The sequence below is a fragment of the Falco biarmicus genome, chromosome 5 (genome assembly GCF_023638135.1).
Source record: "Falco biarmicus isolate bFalBia1 chromosome 5, bFalBia1.pri, whole genome shotgun sequence".
NCBI lineage: Eukaryota > Metazoa > Chordata > Aves > Falconiformes > Falconidae > Falco > Falco biarmicus.
The window spans coordinates 81,240,108-81,264,848 of NC_079292.1; the positions used below are offsets into that span (position 1 = coordinate 81,240,108).

Below are 24,741 nucleotides of genomic sequence, written 5' to 3' on the forward strand. Positions count from 1 at the left end.
TGCCTTGCGTTTACTGAAGAAGTTAGAGGAGATATATTGCATCAGGGCAGGATGCTGTGGAAGAATATTTTGTCATTATCAGAATGACTGTGTATTGTAGCAGGTGGTGGTAGTTGAGAGGATCTGTGAAGTGGTGCTGAAAAGCCATTATCCATACTAGATGTTCTTCATTTTTCCTTCAGACTATCATTAGCCTGGTCCTGTGGACTCGAACGTCCATTAGCTGTTGTCCATTACCAGTCAGGTAGTTTTACCAGAGTCAAGTTTTTGTTTCAGAGGTTCTGAAACTGTTCATTATGTTAACTGAGGTATGGTAAGCAGGAATGATTGAGGGGTCATCTTCATAAGTGAATTCTGAGCTGTACTAAAATGCTAATGCAATTTCACCAGTATATACACAAGAGGAATGAATTAAGAGAGCTTGAATTACAGACATAGACATTCCTAGAATTACATGTGCTGATTTATGAATCTTTACCATTGCTGAAAGTGAAAAGAAGGTTTTGTAAAAAAGGTGTTTCAGTGATACCTTGGAGAGTTGCCACCTTTTCTCGTCTTCTGCAAGGTCATGTATTTAGTTGAATAATTTTAAACCACAGTGTTCAGAGGTGGTCACCAGTTGTTACTCCTCATTTCCTAGGCTTTATTTTGGTCACTTAAGAGGTGGGGGTTTTGTTTCAGTTTTTTCTTCCCCTTCAAAATGCTAAGCATTCATTGCTGTAACTAGAATCGCTGGAAGCTCGATTTGATTGTAGAAGGTTCCACATAAAACTGTATTATCTGAAAAATTAAGTCTTGTATCTAGTATTGGATGCCCCAAAATATGTGAATACATTAAGCTTTAATCTCTGTGAGTCTCCATTCCTTATCTGTATCCAGATTCAGTTTCTGTTTTTACTTTTGTGATAAATTATTTATATGTGGACTATGCCTATACTATGGTGATCATCACTAAAGGCTGAACACTAACACTACAAGGATCATTGTCATGTTAGGTTTTTCCTTGTGAGTTGACTGTTTTAGTAAGAGAAACAGCTTGCCTGCTCAGTCACAATTGCCTGGTACATTATTTTAGTTGTTTTTCATTCTGTTGGAAACTGGTTTCCAACTGAAATTCAGAATATTAAGTGATAGCATAGAACAGAGACTTCACTGTTTTTTTAGAAGCAAAAAGGTAATTTTCTTTGTCATCTCACTGTCATTTGACTAACAGAGTAGATAATGGGTTATAGGAAGCGGCCTTTGTAAGCAGACATGGAAAGGGGAAGGGGGGGAGTGGGGATTCATAGGTGTGGTACATATGATACATAAAGGAAGCCTAAAAAATCCCATTTCCAATTCTGGAGAAGAGCTTACTGTTAAAGATACAGCTGTATCTCAGTCCTTTGTTTTGTTAGTACTGTCCTCTAGGCTTTTCATCCTAGCTTCCATTTTTTGCGTAGCTGTTCGTGTTTGGCTCCCCCCCCCCCCCCCCCCCCCCCCCCCATGTCCAAATCTACTATTGCTGCAGTTAGCATCCTTGTCTCATGGGCTGTTTTCTTCTTTTCGTTACATGAGGTTTGCATGTTCCTCTGTGTTAACCTGAATTGTAGAAATGAGAGGTAGAGAAGATGGGACACAGAACGCTTGGTTTCAAGGTTTATTTTGTCCTTTTGAATGCCTTCAGGCCAATGTATACACTTGTTTGCACTGTGAATGCATATTTGTGCAGTATTTAACAGTGATATTGAAGAGGCTGAGCCTTGCTCCAGGCTAGTGGCATCTTTTACATTTTACCAGATCTGTAACAAAAATGTGAGTTGCTTTTTCTAAAGCAATTGTATATACTTTCTTACCTACTGCAAAGTCCTACCTGTAGCTGACTGTGACAAAGCTTGCAGGGCTTTGCTGTTAAATTAAAAATGTATGCAAAGCTCTTCTCCTTTTTATTTGGTTTGTCTGAATCTTTCGTAAAAGCGGTCAAGTTTCTATTGTTCTGGATTTGATAATGATGATCCCCAGTTATGGCATAACTGGAAATTGCTATGGAAGAGCTCTCAGTCCAGTATTGGTTACACTTAAGTTTAGTTAGCTAGAAAGTTATTTACTTTGTTATCTTTTTATCTCTTATACAATGTAAAACTGCTTTTATCATGTGTCTGGGTAAGCTGTTTCTGTAAGTCTTCTAAGACTGTTGAGGACTTTTATACCTTTAAAATTAAAAACCATAAAACTTAGGAAATTATAAGTACGCTTTTGCAGTTGACTTAAACTGATCAAAGATCATGCTGAAGCTGAAAGGTTATGTGAATGGAAGAGACAAAAGTTAACACAGCTGCTGTTGATGGCAGCTGTCTCCTGAAACCTCTGCCTAAGGCAGTCTAAATTTAGTGAGTTAGAAGTCTAAATTTAGTGTGACCATACAATTTTTAATGTCCTTAAGTTGATAGTACTCAAAATGCATGTACGGAGTTATTATTTGGTGCAATTAGATTTTAAGAGGTACATAACCTTGCATTAGTGTGACTAAACTTGTTGCTACTGTGTGACAGGTTTTGCTAGCTATAGATTTCAGAAACAGAATTAATTTTTGAATGCTTCTTTGTATTGTGTGTGTGTTCTCTGTTTCTCACATTAGTATCTGAAGTCCATATATCCCCTGATGTTCTTCGGGAGCACTCTGTGCCTTCTTCCTGCCTGGTTCCTTCTGACTCATTCAGTTTATCAAGTGATAATGTGACAACAGCTATTCAAACAGCCAACAATGTTACAGACCCAACTGTTCTTGAAGAACAGGTAAACCCAGTTTTTTTGTTTCAGTATGGGAACCTGATGTATTAAATATCTTAGCATTGCATCTTTTCTGTGCAAATTTAGATTGAATTGCTTTTGAGAGTGAAATGTCCTTGGATTTCTGTGATATGAACTTTGAAGTAAAATAATTTTTAAATTGTGTTTAAATCCTATAACTGGGAGACAGCATACTACTTTGGTATGGACTGTAAGAGAGATAAGTGTGTTAAAGAGTTATTAAAAGTTAAAGGCATGCTGATAGTGCTAGGCATGAAGGTAGGAACAATAGCAGGAAGTTTCTTAAAAAGTTGTTATTGTTAAAGCTGTAAAGATTATGGCTGTGCATATAGTCTTTAATTAAATTATTTTTATTTTATTTTTTCCCCCATTACTTTTAAAGATTTTTTTATTATTATTTTGTGGTCTGACACTGTCCTTGTTGTGTGTGTCCTTGTGGTTGCAATACAGCTGAGAACTGATCTTAGCATGGGGTTTTTTGTTGGTGAAAGTTTTTCCTTTTTACTTAAACAATTAGGTGAGCAAGGGAGCGGAAAGAATTTCTGCCTGGAGATTAGCACAAGAATGCTGAATTGCGGTGGATAAGGGTTAAATAGATTTACCCTCCCAAGTGAATTTTCATTGCCATTGATTGCATTGACACCTATTTGAACAAGTTTATTTATTGTAAATTCCCTTGTTTCAGGATGCATAGTAGTATATAGGTGAATTAGAAAGTGCTCTTGCCTTTCTCTGAAACAGTCAATAGTTTGCAACCCTCCTGTTTTCACTTACTTGGTTTCTTCAGCTAGTCTCATCAAATCCTAGGGTTACTCATGGTGAAAATTAAATTTCATGATCGAGTCACGTTTCTATAATCTGAGCATTTTTCTAGAGCTATTTAAACAACTTTCACAAAATACTTGTGATTAAACTGACTCTCATTGGTTTTCCTCTGAGCAGCCTCTGTATGCCCACACTTCCAGGAAGACTGGCTAGTGCAGCTTTAATAGTTCAGTCTTAGTAATGAATTAGTTAATATCTTGTATTTGTTCCAAGCCTAATGTTCTGGAGAAAGCCTATAAAAAGTGAAGAGGAGATGTGCCCAGATGCAAATGATAGCAAAGAAATTTTCTTAGAAATCCAAAAGTTGTGGGTTTTTTTCATGATGGGGGAGTGTTTGTTTTCTTTTTTGACTGATGCCAGCCAGGGTAATTTTTTGTGTTGAAAGGTCTTCATCTGCGTCTCTGACAATATTTTGATAAGTAAATTTCTGTTACTGGCAGGATGATCAAAATATGCTTTTCTTCAGCCACAACAGATCCTACACTTTTTGATTTTGGCTAACAGTGAAATGTGAATAACATGTATCCTTTCTTGTTTGTGCTATGCCAGCACCTTTAGCTTGTGTGTTCCCTGAAAGAGCACATCGGATATTCCAGAATATTAAGGCTTAGGTCTGCTTTTCAAAACTAAAAAGTCATTTGGTTAGGTAATCTTACTAAAAATAAGAAATACACTTTGTTACTTCCTGAATAATTATGTATGCAAATTCTAGTTATAGGCCATGTTTCAGTTTTTCACATCTTGTTCTGGTCAGGTACTGACAGACCCGTGATTTCATAAACTCTTTTTAATGCAGGAAATAATACAAACTAAAACATACAGCATTAGCAAGTGCTACTAAAGGGAGAAGGGAAGTTGAGAGGAGGTCCTCAACATTATTTTGAAATGGAGATCAAACTTTGCACTCTTGGATAATACTAAAGGAAATTGGTGGACATAAAACTATAATAAAATACTCACAACTATTAAAGAAGGATGTTAGGAGAACTGTATTCTTCTATAGTTATATCTCCAGAGCCTCTTGAGGTTTCATGTTAAAAAAACTTTAATGTTTCAGGTTCCAACATTGCATTTTTTGGCAGTGCCAGGCTAATCTTGAGTAGTACTCAGAAGCAGAATCAACACATGTAGCTTCTCTTTGCTTCTTACAGAAGGGGAATTCAGAGCACAAACTGCAGTTTTCTTTCTGGCATTTTTGTCTGCTGGATCTTACATACCCACATACAGTCAAGATCTCAGCTGTTTTTGATTGTTTCTTTCTTTGAATCCTTTGAGAGATACTTATTTATTGAAAAGTCAATCTATTATTTGAGTGTGCGTTTGGAATGAAAGGTGTTAAAGGAATGGATTAAATCAGATCAGTCAAACCTCTCAATAAGCGCATTGAGATGTTCCTTTCACCACCCTCCCCAAATCTCAAGTGCTCTTGGCTTTCAAATTGTTGTTGAAAAAGTGGCAGCTGAAATTGATTTACCAGCTTTTTCCTTTGAAGTTCCTTTGCTGCAATATAAACAAGTTGGTGTTTTTTTTTTTTTTTTTTAAGAAGGAAAAAAAAAGCTTTGGCTTTTGTTAATTATGCCACAAAATATTTTAAACCTCACCTAATTTATTTTTGTGCTTTTCTGAAAATACAGGCTTATTATCAGTGTTTCATGTGTTTTGGGTTGTGTATTCTAAAAGACTGTTTCAGTTTTTGTACTTTTATAGTTCACTGAAATAGCATTAACTAAATGTTGTAGATGTGTCCCAATTACTCTTATTCTCTTGGTCCAGCCTCAAGATGAGATACTTATTTTAGTACGAAAGTATCGCATTCCTTTTCCATGACTACTGTTTGCAGCCTGCATTGGGTGAAAACATTGAGTGACTAATCCAAGGAGAGTTTATTTCCCTGTAAGCATGTTGCTTTGAGATAGATGATTCAGTTTCGCTTCTGTATTTTTTCACGTCTTTCGAGTATTTTGACCTCATTGGAAACTGTGCCATCCTTCTTAAAGCCTTGTCCTAAAGTATTCTTGAAAAGCAATTGAGGGGATTGGAAGGATTGATGTGCATCTGTCTAGAATTCCTAGCTACAGTTCCATTGTTGGAGCTTTCTTTTTGGCCAGCACATCATACATATGACTGTGCACGGCCAATTTCAGAGAAAGGTGGTTTCAAAAAAGTAACCTTCGTATTTACAGTTCTTAATTTCTGTAATGTCATCTGGAAATTAAAGTTGACTTGACTGGAATGTTAAATTACCTTTACCATTTCGTTTAACATTTTGTTTCTCGTATGAATTAGACTCAAGCAGATATTCCAGTTGCCTCTTTGAATGTAATTGAAGACAAGACTTTAGTTACATCAACTGTTGCTTTGGTTGATGCTGAGACACAGGGAACAAATGAACCTAAGAGCTACCTTCAACAAGCTGTTGCAAACCTAGAAATCAAGCTTTGCACTGCTGAAGAAGAAAAATTAAAAATTAAAAAGGTATGAATGTTTTTTTAATGAAAATCTTTGGCATTTATATAGGATTCAAATATAGCTGGAGCTGGCAGAGAAATGCAATGCATTAGGCAAATTCCAGATAAACCAGTATAATTTAGCCAAAATACTTCAATACCTTCCCCCCCCCCATCCCTCGTCTGTTTGTCTCTTTTAGGTCTTTTAGGCTGAATTTTTCTAAAATTTTCCTGGAGGGGAAAAAAAGAAAAGTTTTCTTAGCATGGAACTCTGCAGTTAGAATGTGTAGTCCTTTCCCCATGTTTTGGTAGTGTGTTGTCACTGAAGTTGATAGTATCTTTGGTTATCTTTATGGACGTAAACCATAACACTTTCTTCTTGTCTGGGAGCTCTGGTAATTTAAATTCTTCTTATTCCTTCTGATCTCAATATGAAAGAATACCAAGCAGGGCTATACCTGCAGTTATGCATCTGAGTTAGCAAAAGGTCACTGAAGCATGGGGGAAGGTAAGTTTAATTGCTGCTATTCTTAATACTCTTCCGTGACGGCTCTCAAGGTGTGCCAGGGAAAGAGGAAATGGCTTGTTGGAAATGAAAATGAGGATGGATAACTAGAGCCAAAGATGAGGAGGTCTGGAATGGGTTGATTTTGCTAGGAAATAAGTGTATAGGGGAGTGGTGGAAGGGACTGTAAGAGGAGACAGGTTGAGAGCTAGGCTCCAGGTTGGTGTTGCACAATCAGTTTCTGTCTCTTAAGCTGAATCTAAAACTTTGAATCTCTAGACTGTTTTGATTATTTTATCCAAAAGCAAGACTGAACTCAGCAGACCTGCTCTTTCTGTCCTCCTTATGACCTTCTCATTTGTGCCTTTGTTTGAATAGCTGTGCAGTGATCTGGCAGGTCATTTGTTTCTATACTGGCTTCCTGCATGGCTGCAGAAATAGTTGTTCTTGAGCGACTGAAAGGGTGCCAACAGCTTATGTGTAGTAGGAATGAGTTTGGTAGGAGCAACAGCTGCATTAAGAAAAAAACCCCAACTTTAGCTCTTTGTATATCAAATAATTTTTGAGTAGTGTCATTCTTATTGCTCTCTATTGGTTCATGTTGGGAGGATTTTAGACTGGCTCACTGCAAGATCAAAAAGTTTTGATCAGTTTGGAGATGTAGGTAGAGATCATTAGGGCTGTATGTAATGGGATTTCTGCCTTCTTTAATGAAACCATTTGCTCAAGGTACATTTAATGTGCTGCTTTTCAAATGCAGAAAGACAGGACAAGCTATTAAAAATATGGAAATAATTAGAATAGAGTAGTTCCAGTTGGAAGGTACCTGCACAATCATCCAGCCTAACTGTCTGAGCACTTCAGGGCTCACCAAAAGTTAAAGGATATTAAAGGCATTGTCCAAATGAGTCTTAACACTGACAGGCTTGGGGCATTGACCACCTCTCTAGGAAACCCATTCCAATGTTTGAGCACCCCCTTGGTAAAGAAATGTTTCCTGATGTGCAGTCTGAACCTCTCTTGATGCAGCTTTGAACCTTTCCCATCGTGTGAGTGGATACCAGGGAGATCAGCACCTCCCCCTCTGCTGCCCCTCCTCAGGAAGCTGTAGAGAGCAATGAGGTTGTCCCTCAGCCTCCCTTTCTCCAGACTAGACAAACCTAGTGACCTTGGCTTCTTTTTGTAGGATATGCCTTCCGGGACATGCCTTTTATTTTAAATACCTTACACTTTTTGAAAATAGTGTCTCAACTTAAAGACTGCAGTCCAAGCTTTCTTGCATAACCCTTTATCTCTGTGTGTATTATGATAGAAAATGTCATAGTCTTCAGAAATGAAATTAGCTAGAATGATTAACTGAATCTGTGTTTTCACAATTCACAATTGTTTGTAACTTCACACGTTTTATTTTTGTAAACTTTATAGGAATTAGAACATTTACTGGAAAAGCACAGTATTCTAGAAATGGATTTCTTGAAGGAAAAAAAAGAAAAAGTAATTTCACATCAAGATCATTACAAGATGCTCCAGGTAATTTATTTTTTGTGGTATCTCTATTTTTAGAGTATATTTGTGTCCACCAAATACTCTGTTGAATATCTATAGGACTGCTCAAAAGCCTGTTGAATTTAAAGAATTTCGGAGGTCTGCAGATCAAAGCCTGACTTTTAACATTAGTGGAAATATTGGTTTAATAGCCCCCTTGCCCAGGTATGTTATTACAACTCAGATCACTCATCCTTATAATGATTTATTTCATAGAACAGATGAAAAACACTTTGCAGAGTAGATGTGTGTTTAACAGTATGACTTAGCATGTTCTAGAGTCAATTATTTGTAAAGTATTAGCTGGCTTGAATATGGAATAGTTTGCATTGTAGAAGAAGAATCTTTATAAAGTGTAATTAGATGCTATACAATGGAGTTAAAAATGGTTCCACTGCAAAAATTAACATTATTCATTAAATACATACATGAAGTTTCACATACAAGACAAATTTTTCATTGAAGCTTTCCGTCTTCTTCCAGTGTTATAACAGGACAAACTAAATATTATAGACTTAAACATTTCAAAAGTTTCTTGTTGGTAATTCAGCTTCACTTCATTATTTTTTTTTTTTATTATTTTTCGCTGCTGTGGATGGTTTTTAAGTAGCTACTGCATTTTTTCCCATTTGTATTTAAGGGTTTCTGTAATAATTTGTATTGAATTCCTGGCCGCAGTAACTCCTAGAATTTACAGTAATAAAATAATCTATTATTTTTTTTTCTTTGTATGTAACCTCCTACTCAATGAAAGAAATTTTGCATGGCTATGTTTCAAAAATAAGTTTTGCTTAAAAAACTTATGATTTATGGAGTATCATACGGGTTTAAGTTAGTGGTCGTCATCAACTCTTGACAATAGAATTAGTGGATTTTATTTTTAAATACTTTCACGATACTTTTCAAGCAAAATTATTTTAGTGGAAATATTACTAACGTTTGAAAGTATCAGTGTCTGTATCATACCTCTTTGAATCAGATACTACAGTTTTCAAGAATGGCAATGAAAGGGTCGTAACCTTTAACTTACTTTGTAGGAAAACTCATGTACTTCCTCATGTTGTCTTCTGTGTATGGTCAAAATCAAATCAGAGAAGAAATACCTCTAAGAGCTGACAGTCAAAAATACTTTAATGAAGTTTGAATATTGGATGCCTTCTGTTCAGCTTTTGATGCCAGTTCCTTTTGTCTTTCTTCTTTGGCTCCTACAGCACTAGGGTCAACACCTGTAGCCACACACTGAGTAAATCTGGCAGCTACACAGTACACATACCTGTCTCGCTAGCGTTTCTTTTTCCAGTAGAAACAGCTACTTATTACTGCTGTTGACTGGAAAAGCTTGAAAGCAGACTATAGTGGTGACTCTGGGATAGCTTTAGCAGCTCGCAGGATAAGACCTGCAACTGAACTGATTCTGATATCCCAAGTTGTAGGCGTGCATTGACTTAATTTCTCTTACGTTAAATTTCTGTGTTAATATTTGAGTATAAAACAAATGCCCCGTGAGATGGTTCTAACTGCTTTTTACATGTACATGCATTGTTTCGTGAACCTTTATATTAACTCACTCACATCTGGCACTTGTGACAGGGAATTCTCAAAAGCTCGTTTGGGGACAACACATCTAGTCTGTTAGTCAGATCTTTAACAAGGTGATATTTGGTTTAGATTCTTCTTCTTTTTTTTTTTTTTTTTTTTTTTTTTTTTTTTTTGGTGAAGTTATTGTGCTTAGTTCCAAGAGATTTCATTAATCTTTGACAACTAAGCCAGTATTTTTTTTTTCCATTCATCTTTTCCTATTGATTTCTGCATCAGTCAAGGGTGACAGTTATGTCACCACAGTTTTGTTGTCACAAAATTGTTTCAATAAAATATGCTTTCAGGCTTTTTGGTATTAAAAAATATTTTGAAAGACAACATAGGATACAAAGATTGATTACATAGGAGATATTATATAGGGTATAAAGCATATTACGATGTTTTGTCTGAGTTGGACTAGCATGCTGATGAAGTGAGTTGTGTTCTGGACTAGTCACAAACTTTCTTCATAGTATGTGTGAAAAACCTGATACTTAATTTTAGTAGTACTGAAATTGGAAGAACTGAAGGAGAGTTATAATCCCTCTTCCTAATCAGGGAAGACAGAATTCCAAGTCTTTACTATAGTGTTAGTATTTAACCAATGGATGAAACCGAGTGTTGCTGCATTTATGCTTGTGTAAAAGAGAGAAGTAAAAAGTGCTTCATCTAAATAAAACTTCATTTAAAAAATCAAGATTTAACACTGTGTATGGTATTTTTACATTCATAATGTTGTTTCTATATGTTACTAAAGCAACCAGAGACAGTAAAGGAGCAGCAGTGGGTTCATAAACAGAATAAACAAATTGCTATTAACTAGTATTATAGAGCTATTTGGATATTTAATGCAATGGTCTCTTGGAGATCTTGAATTCATACAAGCTGGTAAAATGAGAGTTATGACTCCCACATTCCCACTTTGGTGTTTGTAGTATTTAAGAGGCAGAATAACATACTGTAATTCTAACTTCTTTGCATACAAAAATGTAGCTGAGTTAAAATTGCTGTGGGAAGTGTAGTTTTAGTTTTCTTGACTTGTGTGCAGTGTTGCAACCGTAAAGCTGCATAAATGCAATGTGAGCCTTATAATTCCTTGCTTATTTAGATAGGAAGGAAGCAGGTGCAAAACTATGTCTGATGTTTATATTTTTTCAATGTCAGACTTTTTTCTTTTTTTTATCACATAGTTACATATATCACCTCAACTTTTTTAACACCTCACCTCTTTTCTAAATGTGAGATGCTGCATATTTTAAAGGCCTTTAGTGCTAGTAATACACATTGTTGACTATAATGACTGTTAGTGGTCATTTTAATCCTCTAAATCTAAAATTTTGCTGCAGCCCCATTGCAATATGTTGTAGAAATGACTACTGCGTTTTAAAACTACCAAACCCCAATTTGTACTATAGTGAAAATCCATCAACAGTGAAATGAATACTTTTAGTAGGTGTATTACTTTTCAAATCAGAGAGGGAACATTTAATTTGAGGGGGGAGAATAGTGTCTGGGTTCTAGTGCTTGGAGTAGGAATTTAATTATTTGGACAGGGGTTTTAGCTGATAAGACTTCTGATGTTTGGTCTATCTACAGAAAACTGTTTTTGATGATTCACTAAGAACTGGATTGTACTTTTCCTCTGCTATTTTTTTGATTTACCACACAGTCACATTTGAAGTAATACTTCACTGCTGCTGGAAAATTCTAGTTGAGGTTATACACATATTTTTCCCATCATCAACCCTTTATGGACATTAAGCAAGCCAGGTTTTTTTTAAAGAAAAATATCATTGATGTGGTGTGATCTGTCTTTTTGAAGTAGACTTTTTTTTTTTATGTTGGCAACTGACAGTGATTCTTCTAACTTAAATCTATAGTTGTTTAGAAAGCACCAAAAATGTTTTTGTTTGGAATCCTTTATTTCTGTTCTGCCTTTTTTTTTTTTTCTCGGGAATGTCTTTTAAATTTTTAGTGAAAAAGTGACTGTAATGTGCTTATTTTATTTAGCAATATTCCTGTTGTTGCAGGAAGTCATGATTAAAAATGAATTAGCTTACTACTGTCATTTAATTTTGAAATATATTTTTGTGCATAAGAAAGCAGGTCAGATAAACTCCCTCTTTAAGTGATGTTTTAGAAAGGTAAGAGAGGAAGCTTATACCAAAGAAAATATTGACAGATCAACATGTAATGATCCAAAGAAACTACTAGGTCATGCAGTAACATCTAGCTGGGATTGAATAGCCTGGTAATCTAAGAGCAGTCATTGCTGGTATTAGATGTTTTAATTTTTTATTTCTGTAACTGTTGATGTTTGGGTGATTTTTCATTTGAGTGCCTGTACAATTGTCACTTTCAAATTATAAAGCCTCAAATTATGAGGGAAAGTCTTGAAGTGAGTTAAAAAGTAAATAGAAGTTACTAATAAGGATTGAGGAGTGGGAAGTTAGTCGTAGGTATCATTCCTCCTTGTTAGTCCCAGTGTCATTGTGTCCAAGGGCTAGCACTTCTCCTAAGGGACCTTGTCCTGTAACAGCGATGCTGTGTGGCACTGATCTGGACGCAGAATGGCAGGGGTATGTAGGGCACAGCTGACTGTGGGTTAGGGGTAATTCTTCTGGGTTGTGCCTTTTCTAAGGCACCTTTTCCTTCCCAGTTCCCTGCATCGTTGGGGTTGGTTTTGTTCTGTTTCTCCACTTGTTCCCAACCTTGCTTACGTAATGGATAAACTCGGCCCTTCTGTGCCTTCCGTCTCCCTTCCCCTTTTCCTTTTTTATCCATTGTTGACAGCTGGGGAGTATAATTTTGCCTGTAATATGGGGTACTTCCCAGCATTTGAGAGAAGAACAAACTGGAGTCTCTAACTTCCCCAGCTGCTGCTTTGTTGTTGTTACAGGAATGCCGCCCATTTCTAGCCAGTGCTAGACCTACAATGTGTGATCCATCTTGTGATGGTGGTCTAGTGATGATGGAATATGTGGTCCATATTATGAAGAGTCTCAGTGGCTGAAACCTGAGGACACATGAGGGAAATCTGAAATGCACATCTTCCTAGAATAATAAGTCTGTTGATGTTGACCATAAGAAGGTGGCAAAGTTTGTGTATTTGGAATGAACACAGATTATCCCAGAAAGCAAGCTTCCTGTTCTGGAAGACCCCTGTATTATGCTTTTAATGTACATAAAAAATCCTGGCCTTGTATGAACATTCATTTTGTAAAGTAATTTCAAGAAGCAATCTTGCAGTTGGATGTCCAGCATCCAAGCTCTTGGAAGCACTTGCCGTTGAAGTGACAGGGTGAAATGGCCATGTTTCCTAATGCTGGTTGACCATATGATTAATAAATGTTGTATCTTCTAGTGGAAGATACAACTTTCTCTGGAGGAGGTATTCCCTGTGTGTTAATACTGTAGTTAATACCATATACCCCATACCATGCAAACAGATATGTCTTTATCCTGCTTTGACAGACCAGTTTTCCTGTTTGGGGGCGTAGCTCTTGTGGGGAAAAAAGAATAATGATAGTGATAGAAGATAACATCCAAGAATTTGTCTGTTGCCATTATACAGAACCTAAAATAAAGTACAGCTTGAGTAACTGTGCTCTTTCTTCAAACTGCAGTTCACCTTTGAAATTAATTTTGTATCATTTTGACTGCAACGGTTATCTCCATTCCAGAGAAACTGATGAAGGGGCTGACAGATTTACTTCTGTTTGCAAGCTAAGGTATTCCTTGTGTTTATTATAACAAATTTGTGAACTTTGTAATGGAAAAGACGAAATTACTTATGCTTTCTATTTCGTCTCCCAACATCTCTATATGAATTTAAGAAAAAAGTTACTGTTTTATGTTCCTGAAATGTGATATTGTGTAAGAATGCTTATAGCAAAAAAAGCATAGCTGTAGCCTGTTTTGTGCTACAGTTTCAATTAGATTTTAAATAATTCCACCTTAACTTCGGTTCAGATTGGGGAAGGAGTGTTGAAAGTATGTACTCAACAATAGGTTGTGAAACAGATTTTCTCTTCTTGAGTTGGCTCTGGAGATTTTAGGGAAGCTGACATATCTGGATCACTTAAACAGCAAAAATACCATACTGTTTTGCTGTCTTTCCTCTTTCTGTTTCTGAGGTTTTGAAGTAGGTTAAACATAACTGCATCCGTGCTTGTACACTAGCTGTGTTGAATTGGGTTAATGACTGTTTCAGTTTTGTCACACATGGACACTAGGAATAACGTATGCAATTTTAGTACAATCTACCTAGGATTTTAACTGGAAATTGGTTAATAATTCACATAAGAATCTTCATAAATCTCTCTAATTTGAAAATGTGTTGTATTTCTTAATAGCAGCAGCAGGCTTATGGTTGATTCGGAGTCTTGGCCTGGAGTAAATGATACTGAGTGTATCACTGTGCTGCTTTTAATTGCAGCATTATTGGTAAAGCACATATGAAAGCTCAGTGCTGCTTTGTTTAACTAATATCAGTCAAAGGCTTGGTGATCACAGAAAATATCTGATAGTGTTTGACAGTTATGACATTAGCTGTGATGGTTATAGTGAGCTTTTTATTCCCCTATATTTCTGTTCTTAATTTGAGAAATAATGTTCTAAAAATAATTGTGATAAAGTAGAAAAATTCAATCTCAAACATTTATTTTATTCACAGAGTCATTGCAGTTGGAAGGGACCTCCTGAGATATGTTTCCCACAACATTCTTGCCTCTAAATTGGAGAGATACAGATTTAATGGATGGACTATTAGATGAATAAGGCTGGATGGCTGTATCCAGTTACAGCTAACAGCTCAATTTCCAAATGGAAACCAGTAACACGTGGTTGTGGGAGAGGAGGATAGAGAATATCTAAAGGGAGATGTCTGAGAGGAATACGGAGAACGTCTGACCATTACTGATGGGAGATAAGAGAGAGGAGGATAGAGAAGGTCTGAAGAGAGAGATACGAGAGGAGGATAGAGAATGTCTGATCTGGCAGGAGATGAGAGGACAGCTGGGTATTGTGAAGGAGAGTAAGAAAGATAAACATGGTTATCTAGTAGCAAAAAGGTGTCTGCATGCTTGTAGTGATATATAGCTATGTAACTCCATGGATGGTTTCTGCCCTGAGCCTGGTTGTACATCCAGCTGGAATTTGTATCCGGGCTCAGAGATATAAATATGAGCTTCTCTAATAAAGTGTCTCTGGTTGCACCACAACTGGAGTCCGTGCCTTTATACGCTACAAATGGTGCCCAACGTGGAGCTTGAGTAGGAGGCTCACGGAGCCCAAACCGGTGGCTAGCCCAACTGACCCAGGATCCACAGAAAATTTTGTGCACCCATCACCTACAAAAAAGGTGAGCAGTCAGGAACAATGAGAGGGAAGTTATCCCGAGATCAACAGCGCAGCCTGGACGTATTGCGACGGCTGCTTTCAGCTCAGCAATGAGCTGTGACAGGTCCGCAGCTAGTGACTCTGTTTGAACGGATCCGTGACGTGGTGCCAGACTTTCCACCTGATGGCACTTTGCAAATTCCTGCCTAGCAAGCAGTCGGCAGATGATTGTATGATGCTGCTGCTGCGGAGGACTCTGTGGCAGGAATGCATTTAGCAACTGGGTGACAAATTCTGACTACTCTTTGCCAAGTGTCAACTAATTCTACTAACAGTGCTAAACCAGGGGAGGCTGTAAATTGCACTGACAGCGTGACTCTTCTCAACACACCGTCAACGACGGAGATTCTGTCCATACCTCCTCTCCCCCCAAAGCTCCTGTCACCAGTTGCAGTGACCCTCACAACACAGGACCGAGTGCAGGAACAGGACAACTCGGACAATGATTCATTGACATCGAGAAACTTTTTGTTTCAGGTCCTATAGATCCAAAAAAGGAACCAGACCTTTTTCCTCACGCGCACACACACACATGATGACTTGACTGTGTTTTTGGGGAGGGTAAAAGGGGGTCCGGGGGATCAGTGGCGGGAATGCAAGTGGGAAGCGCTTGAGAGGGGATTTAGGAGTCGCTATGGCATCTCCAGTGTTGTATCAGCCAAATTAGCCTCCAGAGTGGCAGCCTGTGCAATATGAGGCCGTTGAAGAGTTCAAAAAAAAAGCAGTGTGGGAAGGGAGGTTTCATAGTACATTCACTATGTCCCTTCTTGAAGTGATGGCAGAGCCTTAAACACTCGCACCACATGATTGGAAGTCATTGCTTTGCATGGTATGAACTCCAACGCAGTACATGATGTGGTTATCTGATTTTCGTGAGCTATGTGTAGTGGCCTCGATTGACGTGCTTCTAACTTGCTTAGTAAATCAGGCTGCTAGCTTGCTAAAGAAAGTAATACTACAAACGCTACTCTTTCTGGCTTTATTAGCAGATGTTGATTCTGTCCGTCACGCGTCGCTACAGAACCGAGCTGCTGTTGATTTTTTTATTGTTAGCAGAGGGACATGGGCGTGAAGACTTTGATGGGATGTATTGCATGAGTGACCACTCTGAATCAACTCACAGAAGCATACAAAACTTAAAAGCCTTAAACAAAGATGTGCAGCAGAGCCAGGGGTGGTATGCCTGTGGTCTCTTCTCATGGCTGGGAAACTTTGGGCCGTGGATCAAAAGTATTACAGGATTTATTGTAATTGCCATAACTGCCTTATTGATGTTTGCCTTATGTCTCCCATGTCTTTTTTCCTGTATTCAGTGTTTAGTTGACCTTAACATAAATTGAGTCATGGTCACCCAGCTACACAAAACCTTTGCCTTGTCGCAATTAACAAACAAAAAAGAGGGAGATGTGGGAGAGGATAGAGAATGTCTAGAGAGGTGTATGAAGAGGAGTATGGAAAATATCTGACCATTACTGATGGGAGATAAGAGAGAGGAGGATAGAGAGGGTCTGAAGAGAGAGATACGAGAGGAGGATAGAGAATGTCTGATCTGGTAGGAGGTGAGAGAACAGCTGGGTATTGTGAAGGAGAGTAAGAAAGATAAACATGGTTATCTAGTAGCAAAAAGGTGTCTGCATGCTTGTAGTGATATATAGCTATGTAACTCCATGGATGGTTTCTGCCCTGAGCCTGGTTGTACATCCAGCTGGAATTTGTATCCGGGCTCAGAGATATAAATATGAGCTTCTCTGTACAATAAAGTGTCTCTGGTTGCACCACAACTGGAGTCCATGCCTTCATATGCCACAAGTGTTTGCCCCTCAAGGGTTCATACTAGGACCAATACTATTTATTATCTTCATTAATGAGATAGTGTGATTGAGTGCACCCTCAGAAAGTTTGCAGTGGACACCAAGATGTGTGGTGCAGTCAATACACTAGTGGACTACTTGTCCACCATTGCCCACAGGTGGTATTCTGCAAAACTACTTTCCTGCCATTTGACCCTCTGTGTACTGGTGCATGGGGTTATTCCTGCCCAGGAGCAGGACTTAGCTTGGTTAAACTCTAGCCTGTCAAGGAGCCACTGAGTGACAGGGTGATCCGGGTGTATCACCAGTTCCTCCCAGCAAACTTGCTGAGGGTGCATTCTGCCCTGTCATTGAGGTCATTAAAGAAAAAGTTAGACAGTACTGACCCCAGTATCAATGCATGGGGTACTCCACTTGTCACCAGGTGGACCTTCTGCCACTGATCATAACCCTCTGTTCACAGGCATTCACCAGGTTTGAAGTCCACCTCACTGTCCTCTTATCTAACCCATGCTTTATGAGCTTTTTCTATAAGGATGTTGTGGGAGACAGTGTCAAAAGCCTTGCTAAAGTAGAGATACCATACCACCACTTACCATAGAAGGCTATTGAGTTGGTTAACCAAGATTTTCCTTTCATAAATCCATGCTGACTACACCTTCTTGTATTCATGTGTCCAGAAACAGTTTCCCGGATCAGTTGCTCCATCATCTTCCTGGGGATTGAGGTGAGGCTGATGGGTCCATAGTTCCCCTCCCCAGATCCTCTTTCCTGCCCTTGTTTAGGACAGGCGTGATATTTACATTTTTCCAGTCTTTAGGAACCTCTCCTGATCACCATGATCTTTTGAAGATAATTGGAAGATTGAGAGTGGCCTCACAATGACATCAGCCAACTCCCTCAGCACTTGCAGCTGCATCCTATTAAGGCAGCATTAACTTGTTTAAGTCCACTTTGTTTTGGTGTTCCCTAACTTGATCATCTTTTGCTGAGGATTTAAGTCTTTTCTGCAGACTTTCCCTTGGGTCTTGGCAGGGAGGCTGGAATTCCTGAAGGCCAGTCTTACCAACAAAAACTGAGGCAAAGAAGGGATTTTTTGTGTCCTTTGTCACCAGGGTCCCTGCCCCACTCAGCAACGGTTTTGTGTTTTCTGCAGTCTTCCTTCAGTGGTTAACACCCTTGTGGAGTCCTTTCTGTCCTTTTCATGTCCCTAGCCAGATTCAAAACCGGGTGGACTTTGGTTTTCCTAACCCCATCCCTACACAATTGGAAAGCAGCTCTGTGTTCCTACTGGGTCACCTGCTTCTTCTTCCACATCCTGTACATTTCCTTTCTATGCCAGAGTTTAGTGAGGAGCTTCTTGTTATCCATGCTGGCCTCCTGCTGCTTTTGCTCGATTTCCTGCTTGTCACAATGGACCATTCTTGAGCTTGGAGGATATAATCCTTGAATAGCCACCAGCTGTCTTGGAGCCTTCTTTCTATAGTTGTATCCCATGGGATTCTTCCAAACAGTTCCCCAAAGAAACCAAAGTCATCGTTCTCTACTGAAGTCCAGTTTGTGATCCTGTTTTTTGCCCTGCTCCTTCTCTGAACTCCCCCATCTCATGGTCACTGCAGCCAAGGCACATCTTCACATCCCCAGACAGTCCTTCCATGTTTTTAAGTATTTGGTCCGACAGTGCCTTGGCGATTACTTCTCAGTCACCTTTGTTGGGAAGTTGTTATCAATGTGGCCCAGGAATCTCCTGGATTGCTCTGTTGTCCCTCCAGAAAATACAGGGGATGCATAATGTCCCTTATGAGGACCCGGACCTGTGAACGTGAGGCTTCTTCCTCTTGTCCTGTTGTCTGAAAAAGGTCTTGTCTACATCATCTTCCTGTAGACCATCTGGTCTGTAGCAGGCACGTCCAGCAGTGTCTGCTATGCTCATCTGCCTGCTAGCCCTGACCCGTAAGTCCATCACTGATCGTGTACCCTAAATGAGAGCTCCATGGATTCCAACTCCTCTCTCACATAAAAGGCAACACCCTGTAATCGCCTTCCTGGTCTTTCCTTCCAGTAGAATGCATTTATGATTCTGGAAAAGGTGTTCTGGAGGAGATTGGAAACAGGTCTTGAAGGTAGTGCTTTTTGTGGCTGCAGTACCAGAAAATGTATGTTTTCTTACAAAACTAATATATGACTTACATCGTGTTAAATACCATCTTCTAAGAAAATATTTAGGTTGGTTTTAGGTGCAGACATTGAGGAGACAGAATGCTAATAATGAAAAATAGGTGTGAAAAAAAGTTACCTACTGTACCTGCAACCAAATTTATAAATGAGATTCCAGGAAATTTCACAGGTCACAGCAGGGTTTAAAATTATGGAACACTGAAAATGGGGGATTTCAGAAAAGGCACTTTCACAGATAGTAATGCATCCTTTTGCTCAACTGTTAAAAGTATTTATGGATATGGCAACAATCCCTTGCCCATCTCTTTCTCAAGTGTGTGCCAGATACCTCACGTTTATTTCTTCACCTTTTAAAATTTTTTTAGTGTTACTCTATGTAGTGTTCTTTCAGACATTCATTTTTATTCAAAGTCTCTATTTTATTAATAATTTCAGAGCTGTTTGTCTTTTGGCCTGTTTCCTCCCCTCCCCCCAGTTTTGATGTCTTCTTTCCTCTACATTATTTTTCCACAGTATAAGGAAAAATAGCTTCTTTTTTTTTTTTTCTGTTAGGAAAAGATTCTGCTCCCTTTTTTTTATGTTTTCATCTTAAACTTAATTTTTTCGGTCTTGTTTCAGAATGATTAATTGGAACAGTGGATATAATATTAAGCATGCAAGTTTTGTTTTAAAAATATGGTCTGTTCAAATATACCTCTTATTACATTTTTGTACATTATTAACAGCTTGGAATGCGTAACTTGCCTTGTACTTTAGTATACAGTTACAGTCATATAGCTTGCTTAGCATTTATTCTTTTACAGTTACGTGCCTCCTTTGGTTCTCTAATTTTAAAGATATGCAAGAAATTGTGCTTAGAAAACTTTCATTTTTCTAGTGTGTAAGTATGTGGAAGTTAACATATTTTTTTGGAACCAAGATTCCTGTCCTGACTGCTTTCTAACTGGCCTGACCTGTTTTGTGCCAGTGTATCCTAGATTTATTTGAATGCATTGACTAATTTATGTTTAGTGTGTCACAGGTCCATTGTAGCTACTGTACATCTCCATTTGTGCATTCATGGTGAATGTGTTCAGGATGATTATTTTTTTTTTCCATTTAATATGGAAATTCTATTTGAGACAGTTGTGAAATGACCAAATATATTTAACACTGATAAATTGGAGTTCATTACCACCAAGCTTGTGCCATCAAGATTTTCACTGGATCTAGCTTTTGTAGAAATACTATCTTGTTGGATTATTGGGGCGGATAATAGAAATGTGCAAAATGTACTCAAAATTAAGAAACCTGTGAACTTGAATAACTGTACTGTTAAGGCAATGCTTCTAAGTCAGTTATCTGTTACTTGGCATGCAGTTTCTTAAAAAAAATTGGGGAACAGTGCCAAAGCAACTCCATGTCTGTGGATCCACTTGAGTCCTGTTTGTCTTCAATGTAAGGCATCTGAGACAGTGTAATTATTGTGAGTACTTGACCATTCTCACTATCAAAATACTAAGTCTTAGCCAATATTAGTCAAAATTAGACAATAGTTTTAGCAGCATTTTTGTATTTCATGTTTATATACTTGGGAGAAATAAGATGTACAGCAAATATTAGTATGATATTTTGGGAACGGTTTTGAAGAATTGCTCCTTCATTGCCCTTTAACTGCTAAATCATCTTCTTTGGTTCATAGTTCATTAATAAACTACGAATGACTGCAGAATATAGTTTACTACCTGCTGAAAATTTTATTGCCTAATTAACCTATTACTTAAACACCTTTAAATTTACTTCTTCAATCTGTGTTAAATTTCATTTGTATATAGTACACACTTGATGCTGGAACAGTTTGATCAGTTGAAATATATAATTTGTCAAGTATTAAACAACTTTATTTCTATAAAGTATTCTAATTTATTAATTCATACACTGGAGGTTAATACATAACTAAGAAAAACTCATGACTTACATGTCAAAGTCAAATTTATTCATGCATTCTCTGTTTACTTGAAAACTTCGTTATTAATTATGCCTTTAAGATTTAGGTTTTTTTTACTTGAGTAAACTGCCAAAATTTAAAAATGTAGGCAAAATGCGTAGCACCTTAATTTCAACAAATAAGTAGTGTAGTAAACTGCTACAAAGGTGTGTAACAGCTCATTTCTGTAGAGCTCCTGATATTGGGAAAGCAGTTAGAGTGGTAAAAGATTAGTCATTGAAATAATCACAATAGAATATAAATGTAGCAACTTAATATCATCAAGGTTTTAAGACCACCATCTGATTATGAGAAACTTTAAAAGGTAAAATAATGATTGGGCGGTAGAGGAGATAGAGGAAGGTAAAAGTCAGCTCTAATTATATACCAGCATAACATATATACCATACAATTGCCGTTCTATTTTTTTTTCTTCAAATAAAAATGATTTGTTTATAAGGTTAAAGCAGTTTTAAAGTGTATATTCTTAACTGATTATTTTTGGTACTGCTTGTAGATAACTAGTGAACAATAATTACTTTTAATTACCTCCCTGTCATTGTTCTTAAAAAAAACAAAAAAATAAAAATACCTGAAGAAACAACAACAACAAAAAAAACCCACCCCATGTTGTGTTGCTGAGACTTGTAGAATTTTTTTCCTCATTAAAGGCTTAAAGGCTCCAGAGCTGCATGTGACATTTAAAATAATCATGTGCTTAAACTACTGAGAACTCTTTTATACTTTTCTTGGCTAAAGTTTTATCATTTAAAGAAAAATGATGCTAATGAAAACTAGAACATCTGTTCTTAAACCTGAAAGATGTTGAGATAAAACAGTCTTCCCTAATCCTATGCAGTTCCCTAAAAATAGACCTATTACTCAAATGTATTGCTAAACAGACAGTATTTTGGTTTTGGATATGCATTGCAAATTTAAGCATCCTCAGGCAAATAATTGTTTAGGATGATCAATGTTAATTTCCAGAAATAAATGCAAATCTGATTAATGCTTAAAAAATAATCCAAGATACAATGATAAAGGACTGAGCATTTTTTAATTTCTTCATCTATTATAATATTTATTTCTATAATAAGAATAATTTCAGCTAGTAATTCTGCACTTAATGTAGTTCCTTTTTATGTAGGGAAAACGATCCAAGCTCCTGTGCTAGGTTTTCAAAGGGCTGAGGGTGTAGTCTGAGTTTTGAGATAAGTATATGGAAAGGAGCAAGTGTGTCGCTGAAATGCAAATTTCAATTAGTCTTCTAGGTAAAGACTTTGGAATAAGGCTAGGAAACTTCAGAGAGGCTAAGAAGGAAAATTGTGGTTTGAGCTCATAAGCAAGAAATAAGGAAAAGTATTCTGGATCTCCCTTGTATTCAAACTGTATAATTGGAAAGAATTTTTATGAGCGAAGAGCATTTCTGTTAGTAATAAAGGAGAAAAGGAAATGCCCATTTCCATCTTTGTGAACTAAACCGTGGTTTCCGCCAGCTTTTCAGTTTGTTGCCTGCTTTTGTGGCACCAGTATTTTTGGGTTTAAAACAAAATGTTTCAAAAAAAACCCAAACCCAAAAACCATACCCCAAACCCCTCCAAACCCAGAAGCAACAAACTCTTTGTGCTATTTAGCGACTACTACTTAGAACTCTAAGAAGATATCCTTGTTATTACAGTTCTACGATAATGTAAATTTTGCAATTACTTATTTTGTAAGTAAACAGAGACTTGATGCTTGTGTCCATTAAGGAATATTTAGTCTTATGCTTTTTATTTTTATATAGCAGTTGCAATTTTCATTGATGGTTTTAATAGTGAGTTGTGCTAAATGCTTCAGCTTGAACTCAAGAAAATCTACTAGATCATGATAAGTTAGCTGCTTCTAGGGAGATTGTGCTCTCCTTCCTTCCTTGAGTCTTCCAGTGTTTATCAGGTATTTTTCAATATTATGATTTCCATTGAATTGGCTTCATCTGGGAACTTGCCCCTTGTGAGCAGAGACAAATCTAATTTTGGTCACCAGGGGAGAACAATTCCAGGGTTTCATATGGAGTGTGATCGTATCTCTGCCACCTGGGAATTCCATGACCTGCACGGAATCCCCTGGTGACCAGCCAGAACACAGCTGTGTCCAGCTGGAGAGGTGAGAGGTGCTTCCGTGTACGGGACTTGGACCTATTGCTTATTTAGCCATGTATCACTTCACCACATTCAGTGTTACTGTTTTAAACTAGATTTAGTAGGTCTTAGATCTTGTATACTGTTATTTACTAAGAATATAGTGACAGTTTTAACTGAGGAAACTTATTCTGGCCTTTTTGGTATTCATTCAAAGATGCAGTGGACATCTGGCATGCAGGGGGAAAGAGGGTGTTGTAGGTATCCTGCAACAGAGACTACAAGAGTAGTCTGAAGAGATCTCCTATTTTGCATTATATTTTCATGAGATAGTTCTCGCATGGATGAGGGTCTAGTGGCACTTTTCCCCCATCTTACATTGAGGTTGTCTGTTTTGCACGTTTTTGAGAACTGAATATTTATTAAATAAAAGTAGCAGCTCTTTGAGACATGCTGCAATTCCTATGACAGTATTTAATAAACTTGCAATGTATTCCTATTCAGTCGCCACCAATTAAGTTATCTTGTCATGTACTAATCACTGCCATAGCTGATGAATCTTCCATTGCACAATAGAAACCCAATAATATTTTTCTGAGGAAGAAACAACTTCTTTATTCATTTTTTGATATTTTGGATTTTTAATCTCTGCTGCACTACTTTAGGTTTTTCAATGTGGCCTTTTAAATACCTTTACATATGCTTAATAAATCTGCACTCATCCAGTTGAGAAAGGCTGTATTCCAGCAGGATTTGCTTTCATTTTTTGAGAAGACCTTTAGCCAAGAGCCTGTAAGCAATATTTGTGCCCCTGTGAAGAGGGGAGCTGCTTACAACAAGAATATGTCTTAATCCTGATTTTTTGCATCTGGATTAGCCAATTTGTGGGAGGTCTGACATAGTGTAAAATACCAAAAAGTTTCAAAAAAAGTTAAAATACAGCTAAAGCTTTCTGTCAAATTCAGTCCTAATGCCACAGCCTTTTAAAATCTTTACATTTTAATTTATTTTATACAATAAAGCAAGCATGAGCTTCTTTCTGCATCCTTGCCAGCTGGCTTGTAGAAAGGAACTGAGGGATGCTTGAAAGGGGCGGTGTATGTATGGTCTTAGTTTGTAGAGTTGGATGAAGTGATATTTGTGTCCAAGTTAGAATCCCTTCACTTCTCGCTCTGACTTTTCAGCAACAGGAGGCTTCTTGCTGTTATTATTTTGTCCTACTCTTGATGTTTTGGGAGGAAAACTGTGATCTCTGTTTCCCCCTTCCCCCCCATCTATGTGGGTTTGGGTGGGTTTTTTGGTGGAGTTTTTGTTTTTAAACTGCAGCATATTGAATAGATTAAAGAACAGAGCTATGGAGAGAGTTACTGTTGTCCAAAGAAAAAATTTCAAAGATGAGAACCATGGTTTTACTGTTGTTGGAGGGAAGGATGGTGGTGTGGGTGGGAAGAGTGTATTCAAGAAACAATATAATGGCAAAATGAAAAAGATCTAGAGAATGAATGAGTGTTAGATACAGTAATGGAAAAGTCAGTCACTGCCTCAAAGGTATGCATGTGCAAGTCTTGGACAGGAG

The 24,741-nt window shown here is 37.6% G+C and overlaps 1 protein-coding gene across 6 annotated transcripts in view; it reads left to right on the forward strand.

Moving 5' to 3' along the window:
* Positions 1-24,741, forward strand: part of CCDC91 (coiled-coil domain containing 91) — a 150,049-nt gene that overhangs the window by 35,025 nt on the left and 90,283 nt on the right. For all 6 annotated transcript variants that reach the window (XM_056341289.1, XM_056341287.1, XM_056341288.1 and 3 more), the window contains exons 4-6: positions 2,618-2,775; positions 5,902-6,090; positions 7,993-8,097. In XM_056341289.1, coding sequence (XP_056197264.1) covers positions 2,618-2,775; positions 5,902-6,090; positions 7,993-8,097 — 452 coding nt within the window. The remainder of the gene's footprint in view (positions 1-2,617; positions 2,776-5,901; positions 6,091-7,992; positions 8,098-24,741) is intronic.